The sequence below is a fragment of the Carlito syrichta genome, unplaced genomic scaffold, assembly GCF_000164805.1.
Source record: "Carlito syrichta isolate Samal-C Ts95f unplaced genomic scaffold, Tarsius_syrichta-2.0.1 Scaffold311480, whole genome shotgun sequence".
Lineage (NCBI taxonomy): Eukaryota > Metazoa > Chordata > Mammalia > Primates > Tarsiidae > Carlito > Carlito syrichta.
The window spans coordinates 404392-415559 of record NW_007255576.1 but is presented as its reverse complement, the minus strand read 5'-3'; the positions used below and the strand labels follow the sequence as shown (position 1 = coordinate 415559).

General features: G+C 40.7%; 1 protein-coding gene across 3 annotated transcripts in view; it reads left to right on the top strand.

Annotated features, from left to right (window-relative positions):
* The window catches only part of ALG8 (ALG8, alpha-1,3-glucosyltransferase), a 35605-nt gene that overhangs the window by 9746 nt on the left and 14691 nt on the right, over window positions 1–11168 (top strand). The window contains exons 1-4 of one of the 3 annotated variants that reach the window (XM_008068705.2): window positions 3853–3929; window positions 4508–4586; window positions 6679–6872; window positions 9600–9709. In XM_008068705.2, the coding sequence (XP_008066896.1) occupies window positions 6769–6872; window positions 9600–9709 (214 nt within the window). In that variant the 5' untranslated portion in view covers window positions 3853–3929; window positions 4508–4586; window positions 6679–6768. Of the gene's footprint in view, window positions 1–3852; window positions 3930–4507; window positions 4587–6678; window positions 6873–9599; window positions 9710–11168 lie in introns of those variants that run through there. The other 2 variants (XM_008068706.2, XM_008068704.2) reach the window with 2 other exon arrangements.

Below are 11168 nucleotides of genomic sequence, written 5' to 3'. Positions count from 1 at the left end.
CTGCAACTCAAAAAAAAAAAATTTGCTTACTATTTGTTATTTCGCTAGTCTTGGTTTTGTGTTTTTTTTCAAATGTTGTTTCAGCAAGTTGGGATTATTTTTGCTCTTCTTAGTTTAGTCACTAATCAGAAAAAAGAACTGCTGATATTACAAGGCCATAATTTTCCCATTTAGTTTATATATATATATTTTTGAGTTGGAGTCTCACTCTGTTGCCCAGGCTGGAGTGCAGCGGCACGCTCATGGCCACCCCAGCGTCGACCTTCTGGGCTCGGGCAATCCTTCTGCCTCAGCCTTCCAAGTAGCCAGAACTACAGGTGCGCCAGGCTAATTTTTTGATTTATTGTAGAGGTGAGGTCTTGCCAAGTTGCCCAGGCTGTTCTCAAACCCATGGGCTCAGATAGTCCCCTCACCTTGGCCTCACAAAGTGCTAGGATTACAGGCTTGAGCCACTACACCCGGCCCTGGTTTATGTTTTTTAAATGCTGTTAGGAGTATTCATTTCTGACTGTAAAAATGTACCTTTGTGTACCTTAAACTGAAAAGATTTTATAGCAGCCAGGTGTGGTGGTGTACACCTGTAGCCCCACCCATTCCAAAGACAGGCTCAAGGTGGATCGCTTGAGCCTGGGAGTTTAAGGCTGCAGTGAGCTATGACTGTGATACCGCATTTTGCCTGTGTGACAGGGCAAGACCTCATCTCTTAAAAAGAAAAAAAGAGAGATTTTAGTCATTTTACTCGATGTCTTGAGAACTTTTAAATCAACTTTCCTGTCTTAGACTGTGAGCTGAAGGGGATTTAGCCTTCCTTTGGTGATCCATGGCAGTCATCATAAACGAGCAGTCTTTCATGCAAACGTCTTACCACCTACTACTTTCTAGTCAAAGTGAAGTATGGAAGGGTGCCCTTGGTCTTTGTATTGCCAGTCCTGTGTTCCTTTCATTCATCTACTCACACATTCATTTATTCATTCATCCATGCATTAATTTAGCAAACATTTCTTAAGCACATGCTGTGTTCCAGGCATTATGGTAGACACAGAACACCAAGGTGAGAGAGTACAGATTGGGGAACTGACAAGTTATATTAAAGGATTTGGGTTACCAGAGCTTATCTGTTCTTAAGATCTGACTAAAGTTATGTTGCAGTAATATCAATTAGGTACAAACCTAGTAAGAAGGAATATCAGTGTATGAGAGAGTTCAACAAAAACTTTGAAACAGGTAAAGGAATAGTAACTGATTGAGCAAGGCAAAGGAACCTTCAGCTCAGCATGCTTACAGAGGAGGATAAACAAGAAGAGAGTCTAAATGCCTTGCAGATGCCTAGAGGGGTTTAAGACTTGGATATATGAGACTCAAAACTGGGAAACGGGCTGACAGTCAGAATACTTAAAAAAAAAAAAAAAGACCTGCCATCCCATAATGCTAGCAACTAGCAGCTAGCATATATTTCTGTTTAAGGTGAGGTTTTTTTCCTCTGAATATGTTAAACAGAAGGGTGTCCAGGTCTAGAGGTGCCAGATTCTGTGGAAGACTGAAGAGAAGCAAAGGACAGAAAATTCAGATTAGTTGAAAATCTGTAGGAGGGAAAGTGGTTGATCTCCCTCCTCCCCTTATCATCTACCCCATCCCTCTTCCCTCAGCTTAAGTGCTGGCAGAGAATCAGAGGCTTATTCTCTGGAGAAACTGAAACAACCCAGAGGAAAGACCTATACTAGGTGGGGATTCTCCTAGTGAAACTGTCAGCTCTGCACCTGGTCATCACAAAGTGGAGTCTCTAACAGTTTCCAACAGGAAACAACAAAAAAAGACAACAACCAAAAAAGAGACTGAAGAAAATCAATATAGTACAACTAATTAGAGAAAATGTCCCCCAAACTCATTCAGAGCTAAATGCTATCTTCAGAGAGAGTGAAAAGGATAAATCCATAAAACCAGAACAGCTGCTATAAGACAGGAATGATTAAAGCATACGTACAAATAGAAAATATAGGCCGGGCATGTTGACTCATACTTATAATCCCAGCACTTTGGGAGGCAGAGGTGAGAGGATTTCCTGAGCTCAGGAGTTTGAGACCAGCCTGGACAACTTGGCAAGACCTAGTCTCTACAATAACAAAAAAATTAGTCGGGCCTGGTACCACATGCCTGTAGTTCCGGTTACTTGGAAGGTTGAGGCAGAAGGATCACCAGAGTGCAGCAGGTCAAGGCTGCAGTAGCCATGACTTCCACTGCACTCCAGCCTGGGGGACAGAGTGAGACTCTGACTCAAAAAAAAAATCACAAAACACAAAAATAGAAAATAAAATTGTGAAGATTAAAATAAAAGGACAAATTGAGTAAATCTTTAAAAAATATGAGAAAAAATAAGAATTAGAAGTTCAATCTAGGATGTCTAGCATCCAATAAAAGTTTCAGAAAAAGAAACAGAAAACAGGGAAGAGATTAACTAATAAATAATAAAATTTCCCAGTGAAGGACACTTGAGGGCTTATGTAGCATAATGAATGGGAAAAAAGGCTCTCACCAAAACACCAGACATTTCAGACTGCTAGGGATAAAAAGAGAAACCAAAAACTGCAGAAACAAAGGGAAAATCATAAAGGAAGGAGACTAATCAACATCAACATTTTTTCTAAAAACCAATAGAACAAGTTTTCAAAATTGAAAGTAAATATCAGCCAATATTTCTATACCCAGACAAGTATAATATGTCAGAAGCACAAATCATAAATGTACAGCTCACTGAATTTTTGCAATGTGAGTGCATTTGTAAATAGCATATAGATCAATAAGCAGAATGTTAGAAGCCCCTCGTGCTCCTTTTCAGTCACTCACCACACCTTCCAAGGGTACATTGATATTCTGATTTAACTCTGTAGGTTAAATTTAGCCTATTTTTGAGTTTCTGTACAAATGGAATAGTATAACATGTTCTTGGGTCTGACTTTTTCTCTCACTTTAAGTTTGTATGTTGGTGCATGTAATTATAGTTAGTTCATTCTCATTACAATGTAGCAGTGTTTTTCAAACTTGGGGCAGGATTCCTTCACCTCTTAAACATCATTGAGGATCACAAAGAGCTATATGTTTATGTGGGTTGTACAATAGAGAGTTACCATTTTAGAAATTAAAACAAATTGTTAAAGCACAAGAATATGCGAGCACAAATTCCATTAGCCATCAGAGTGATGACATCACATCGTGTAGCCTTGGGAATATCACTGTAATCTTGGGAGAGAATGAGTGGAAGTAGGGCAAAGTATATCTTAGTATTATTATGAAAATAGTTTTGACCTTACAGACTCCCTGAAAGGCTCTCCCTGGAAGTCCCTGAATCACACTTTAAGAACAGCTACCCTCTAACCTTCCATTGTATGAATATACCACAATTTATGTAGCCATTCTACTGTTCGTGGACATTTGAATTATCTTCACTTTTTAGCTGTTGGAAATAGTGCAGCATTGGACATTCTTATATAGTACATGTCTTTTGGTCAACATATTTGCATTTCTGTTGGGTATACATTGATGGGTCATCGGTTTGATTGATGGGTCATCGGTTCAGATTTGAGTGGTGATTTTGAAGAATCTGTAGGAAATTCAGGTGAGATTGTCAGCAGGAAATTGGAGATGTCTGTCTCTAGAACTCAGGAAAGTGACCAATATCACTATACAGTAGATAGTGGAATCAGAAAGTAAATAAGATTGTCCAGAGCAGAGTAAGTTGCATAAAAAGAGGACCAAGAACTGAACCTGGGAAACATCAGCATTTACCTGATGAATATAAAAAGGGATAGCATGATTGAGATTGAGAAGGGGTTGGCTGGGAGACGTAGGAGAAAATTGTCACTGTGGAAAGGTCATGGAAAGCATATTGGAAAATGGAAATCAGGACTTTGCTGTGGAACTCACGGTTGATTTTGGTGAGTGTTATTCAACAAGAATGTGTTGAGTTCATCCACATGTCACGTACTGTTGCAGATGTGGAGGGGAGGTTCAGCAGTGAATAAACAGAAGAAAAGATTTCTACTAAAGATGGCAGATACTTGGATGTGTTTATATAGAGAGATGGTGAAGGGAAGAGTTTGGAGACATGAGAAAAGCAGGGTAAGGGCCTTTTTCCACTTTCTCTGATGAACTCCTACTCGGCCTTGAAGATCCAGCTTATATGTGGGGTCTTTTCCAGATAATAAATTGTTAGAATTCTTTGTGAGCAAGAAATCACTTCTGAGCAAGGGCCCAAGGGTCTCCCTTAAGAAAGCGCGGGTTCCTTGTCAGCTCTTTAGATAGCTCTGAAACCATTTTCACTGACTTGTAGATCTCTCAGCTACTTGCCAGAGAGAGATCTGATGTCTAGATAGGTGAGGTGTTACAGATTATGTCTTTACAGTGAGCTGTGACTGCTTAGAGGGTGTTGATCCATTTAAAAACGTACTTGTGGAAATTAGAAATTGATAAATGTTTCAGACTCTCAATTTTTTAATCTAATTATTTCGAGTAGCCATTCCACTGATTTTGAAGTACACCGAAACTGGCTTGCTATCACTCACAGTTTGCCGATATCACAATGGTATTATGAGGTAAGTTTTAATCTTCACCTTTCTGGCTTTTAAAATGGTATATAAACTAGGTAAATATTACTGATGTTAAGAGTTTTACTATCATAGGTCTAATTAATCTTTATAAGAATCGTGTCCTTTCCCCAGGTCTGTCCTCTCTGGCTCTATTAGGGAATCCCCTTCAAAATGAGTTTCCAGGTCTCTAAATTGGAATAATAATATCTGCCACACAATGTTCTCGAAAGAACATTGGATTGGGAAAGAGGAAAAATTGGATTCTAGGCCTGGCTCTGCCACTAGTTAGTTATATTTCAAAGAAAAGATACTTCCTCTCTCTGGGCCTTTGTGTGTCATCTGGCAAATGAGAATTTAGAATAACTCCTGAGAACCTATCTTTCCCTAATATATTGTGATTTTATGAGGAAAGGAATAATCAAATGTGATGTGTGGGCATCTGATAATATGCAAACCATTCTCTTATTATTTATAAAAAACTACATCTAGATTTTTATTTCTGGTATGAATTACTAAATTGCATGTGATACTTTATGAAAAACAGACATCACCTCAGAAATGTCTTGATCAAAAGCAGCACTTTGCTGTCAGGAAGATATTTTTAAGACAAGTTTTTTGGGAGTTTTCTATGAGTTTCAGTACTATATATAGTATCTTATACAGGCGAGAAAACTGAGACTTAGAGAAATCTAACAATATTCTAAAATTTGTATATTTTTCATATGATTTATATTTTCATTTACTCGGTGACTGTTCATTTAACTAATAATTATTTATATCAAACAATATATAAGACACTAAATGCTCAGGATACAAAGTGACAAAGGGTTGTTTCTACTCTGAATGAATGCATAACCTAGTGAAACAACATTTTTTAAAATGTTACATATAAGCTTTTGTGTGTGTGTGTGTGTTGGAGTCTCACTCTGTCACCCAGACTGGAGTGCAGTGGCATGCTCCCAGTCACCACAGCCTTGACCTGCTGGACTCCGGCAATCCTTCCACCTCAGCCTTCCAAGTAGCTGGAACTACAGGCGCATGCTACCACGCCCGGCTAATTTTTGATTTATTGTAGAGATGAGGTCTCACCAAGTTGCCCAGGCGGGTCTCGAACCCGTGGGTTCAGGCAATCCACTCACCTCAGCCTCCCAAAGCGTGAGATTACAGACTGAGCCACCGAGCCCGGTTTACATATAAGCTTTTTTTTTTTTTTTTTTTTTTGAGTTGGAGTCTCACTCTGTCACCCAGACTGGAGTGCAGTGGCCGCTCCCGGCCACTGCAGCCGCAACCTGCTGGGCTCTGGCAATCCTTCCGCCTCAGCCTTCCGAGTAGCTGGAACTACAGGCGCTACCACACCCGGCTCACTTTGATTTATTGTAGAGATGAGGTCTCGCCAAGTTGCCCAGGCGGGCCTCGAACCCGCAGGCTCAGGCAATCCACTCACCTCAGCCTCCCAAAGGCGTGGAATTACAGGCTGAGCCACTGAGCTGGGCTATAAGCTTTTATGTATCATTTTAATGGTCACAATATCTCATTTTACAAATAGAGAAATGGAGTCTCTGAGATAGAACTTGAATCCAAGTTAGTGAATCATTTGTTATGCCATAGCTCCCTTGTTGTACTTGGGTGAGAAGAACCATGTCATAACCAAGTTTATTATTTCAAGATTTCAGATTAATTTCCTATATATAAGGAAATTAAAGATCATATTAAATATCATAGAAGACAGGTTTCAGAGGCCGAGTGTGGTAGCTCATGCCTGTAATCCCATCATTTTGGGAGGTTGAGACAGGAGGAATGCTTGAGCCCAGGAGTTCAAGATCAGCCTAGGCAACATAGTGAGACCTTGTCTCTGCAAAAATAAAAAAAGTATCTGGGTGTGGTGGCCCACGACTGTAGTCCCAGCTACTCTGGAAGCTGAGGTAGAAGGATCGCCTGAGCCCAGGAGGTTGAGGCTGTGGTGAGCCGTGATCATGCCACTGCACTCCAGTCTGGGCAACACAGTGAGACTCTGACTAAAAAAAAAAAAAAAAGACCAGAGAATGAAAAATTTTAAATCTTTACGCTTTCTCTGTTTTATCTTCTATTTTAATTATAGGCAACTTCAGAGTGGACCTTGGATTACCCTCCTTTTTTTGCATGGTTTGAGTATGTCCTGTCACATGTTGCTAAATATTTTGATCCAGAGATGCTGAATGTCCACAACCTGAATTACTCCAGTTCAAGGACCTTACTTTTCCAGAGATTTTCTGTCATCTTTACAGATGTACTCTTTGTGTATGCTGTTCATGAGTAAGTCTGGGACATGCCATTTTATGTGGAAAATATTGAAGAAATATTACAGTATTAAATAGTATTAACTTATTTCTGATTTAGGGGAAACAAACTATATGATAGCAAATGCTAGAACAATGAAAAACTATGTTTTGCTTTAAACTACATGAGTTTAAAGCACTCTAGCTGAATCTTGTGGAAGAAATGGGATAAGGTGGGATTACAAGGCAAAGACTGAATGTTGTGAGAAGTACTAGTCCCAAGTAGACTTCCAGGGCCATTTTGCACACCCAAAATAGCTCCATATGCTTTTTCCCCTTTTGTGTGTGTGTGTGTTGGAGTCTCACTCTTCCACTCCAGACTGGAGTGCAGTAGCCACAGCCTCGACCTGCTGGGCTCCGGCGATCCTTCCGCCTCAGCCTTCCAAGTAGCTGGAATTACAGGCGCGCACTACCACACCCGGCTCATTTTTTATTTATTGTAGAGATGAGGTCTCGCCAAGTTGCCCAGGCAGTTCTCGAACCCAGCAGTCCACTCACCTCAGCCTCCCAAAGGCACGGGATTACAGGCTGAGCCACCAAGCCCGGCTGCTTTTTCCCCTTTTTTCCAGCAGGCCCCGTGACCTCCCCTATTTCTGAGTGGTGCACACACACACACACAGTACATGCACACTTGTGTACACATGTGTTGCTTACTACCAAAGTCTGCTCTTGTGGCGCTTACAGCTTATATTCTACCAAAATCAAGAAAACTCACTGAGTGCTTTTAGTTGTTTCTGGACTCTTTCCTCCATGAAGACTCTTCATTATTTTAAGTTATGTTTATATTTTATATTTTTATATTTTACATCTATTACTTATAAATAAACTTTAAGTAGTCGATTACACATACATATAGGATGTCTTACACAGTGACTTCCAAGTAGCAGGCTTTCTGTTGATACTGGTTTCCATTCTGTCCTAGTACTTAAGCCTGCCAGTGTGACTGTGACAGAGCAGTTACTGGTGCTGTTCAAGTGACCCTTGCCATAAATGGATTGTTTTTCTTGGTGAGGCCCTCTACACTGAACCCTTGCCCCAGTTAGTAGAGAATCCCTTGGGAATGTTTTAACCTCTGCTCATTTTCTTTTTCTTTCTTTTTTTTTTTTTTGAGTTGGAGTCTTACTCTGTCACCTAGGCTAGAGTGTAATGACACACTCATGGCCACCCCAGTGTCCACCTGCTGGGCCCCAGCGATTCTTCTGCCTTAGCCTTCCAAGTAGATAGGACTACAGGCACACGCTACCATGACCAGCTAATTTTTGATGTATTATAGAGATGAGGTCTTGCCAAGTTGCCCGAGCTGGTCTTGAACTCTCAGGCTCAGGCAATTCACTCGCCTTGGCCTCCCAAAGTGCTGAAATTATAGCCTGAGCCACCGAACCTGGCCACAATTAACACTATTAACTGCATATTATTTCATCTCTTTTCTATATCTGAATATAACTTATAAAAATGGGTCATACTGTTTTGTCACCTGCTATTGTCACTTAGTAATATATCTCACATTCAACTGACGTACATTTTTTACTAAAGGATTTTTTAAAGTATTATTATTTGGCGCCAGGTGCGGTGACTCACGCCTATAATACTAGAACTTTGGGAGTCTGAGGTGAGAGGATGCCTGAGCCCACAGGTTTGAGACCACCTGGGCAACTTGGTGCGAACTCATGTCTACTATAAATCAAAAAATAAGCTGGGTGTGGTGTCATGTGCCTGTAGTTCCAGCTGCTTGGAAGGCTAAGGCGGAAGGATCGCCGGAGCCCAGCAGCAGGTCAAGGCTGCTGTGGCTGTGAACATGCCACTGTACTCTAGCCTGGGAGACAGAGGGAGATTCCAGCTCTAAAATAAATAAACATTTGGACAGTCAGGAGCTACAAACTTGCAGCTCTTTTCTTAATTTGGCTGGTATGATTATATATAACTTAGAGTGCTAAATCACCCTGTTCAGTATTTTTCTTCTCAAGGATTGAAATAGCACATGCCTTCTCAGTTTTCAAAATTCTTACTTTTGGATTTTAGGTGACTGTTTTTATTATTATTTTTATTAAGTGAAGACTTTTTCAGATCAGCATACCTGAGAAAGAGATGTGAAACTGGCCCTGAGGTCTTTGTTTCTGCTGCCACCATTTTTTTTTTCTTCTTAATGATGGGATCTTGCTATGTTGCCCAGGCTGGCTTCATACTACTGGGCTTAAGTGCTGCTCCCACCTCAGCCTCCTGAGTAGTTTAGGATTACAGGCCCAGCTTACTGCAGCCTTTCATTATTTTATTTTTTTATTTTTTGAGTTGGAATCTCACTCTGTTGCCCAGACTGGAGTACAGTAGCCGCTCCCGGCCACCGCAGCCTTGACCTGCTGTGCTCCGGAGATCCTTCCACCTCAACCTTCCAAGTAGCTGGAACTACAGGCGCGCGCTACCACACCCGGCTAATTTTTGATTTATTGTAGAGATGAGGTCTCGTCAAGTTGCCCAGGTGGGTCTCGAACCCGTGGGCTCAGGCAATCCACTCACCTCAGCCTCCCAAAGCACGGGGTTATAGGCTGAGGCACCGAGCCCGGCTTACTGCAGCCTTTTAAACAATCAAGAAAGGCATGGACAGTTTATCAAGAATGGCTAATAAAATGCATCATAGTTTGCTCTGCAGAATTGATGTTCTAACAAAGATCAAAGTTGTTTCTGTTTCTTTCCTGATGTTCCAATATAGGTGCTGTAAATGTATTGATGGGAAAAAAGCAGGTAAAGAACTCACAGAGAAGCCAAAGTTTATTCTATCAGTATTACTGCTGTGGAACTTCGGGTTGTTAATTGTGGACCGTATCCTTGGTATTCTATGTACTAGTCCCTTACTTATTCTGACATGTATCTATATAAGATTAATTATTTCTGTAATTATGATTGTGAAATGTGAACTGCTTGAGGATAGGAATTGCAAATTCTTAATAGGTTGAGGTTTATTATACTGTGGTTTCTGCTCAGCTTTACTAGATTCTAGTGTTAGACCACTTTGTTTCTGAAAAGTGGTGATGTCTGAGAACCAGTTAAAGCATCAAAAACAACATACTGGGATTTATAAACTGTCTTTAGATTAATCTAATATATACATATTAAATATTTTATAACACATTATTCTAAATACCTTTTATAGCAAAGTGCACATTACACTGTGCATATGGGAATGATTAAGCATTCATGCTTTTCCACCATCTTGGCTTACCACATGTTAACAGGCAAAGATCTTAAGTTCAAGGGACCTGAACATAATGAAAATCCAAATGATAGGAGTCTAATGTTTTTGCAGTTTTCCTGTTTCCTATTCTGTGAATAGCCTGGTGTGGAGGAAAGCAGATTGAATTTTATTTCAATCTGACCTGGACTCAAATCTCAGTTAAGGCCAGGCTCGGTGGCTCAGCCTGTAATCCCGCGCTTTGGGAGGCCGAGATGAGTGAATTGCCTGAGGCCGCGGGTTCGAAACCCACCTGGGCAACTTGGCGAGACCTCATCTCTACAATAAATCTAAAAAATTAGTTGGGCGTGGTAGCACGTGCCTGTAGTTCCTGCTACTGGGAAGGCTGAGGCAGAAGGATCGCCAGAGCCCAGCAGGTCGAGGGCTGCGGTGTCCAGGAGCGGCCACCGCACTCCAGTCTGGGCAACAGAGTGAGACTCCAACTCAAAAAAAAAAAAAAAAGTCTCAGTTAAGTTGTCATGATAACTTTAGGACCATGTGTAGATTAATACTCTGAGCTTAATTTATTTATCTCTAAAATATCTCTAGATGTGAGTGGATTGCCTGAGCCCGCGGGTTCGAGACCCGCCTGGGCAGCGAGACCTCATCTCTACAATAAATCAAAAAAAAAATTAGCTGGGCATGGTAGCATGGGCCTGTAATTCCAGCTACTTGGAAGGCTGAGGCGGAAGGATTGCCAGAGCCCAGCAGGTTGAGGCTGCAGTGACCGGGAGCGGTCACTGCACTCCAGTCTGGGCGACAGAGTGAGACTCCAACTCCAAAAATAAATAAATAAATAAAATATCTCTAAAGAGGATAATCCCAACTACCTCACAGATTCATTGTGAGACTTAATAAATAAGATTTTGTATGTATTAGAAATAGTGAAGTGCTGTATGCTAATGACCTTCAGTAGCTGTTAGATCCCTTTCTTTCTCATCTATGATTCTAAAAAACAAAAACTTGCCACTTAGCTGCTGGGCTTTTAAGGTAGAAAAAACATGGGAAAGTTTTCTGTTTTTCTTCTTCTTTTTTTTTTTTTTTTTTTTT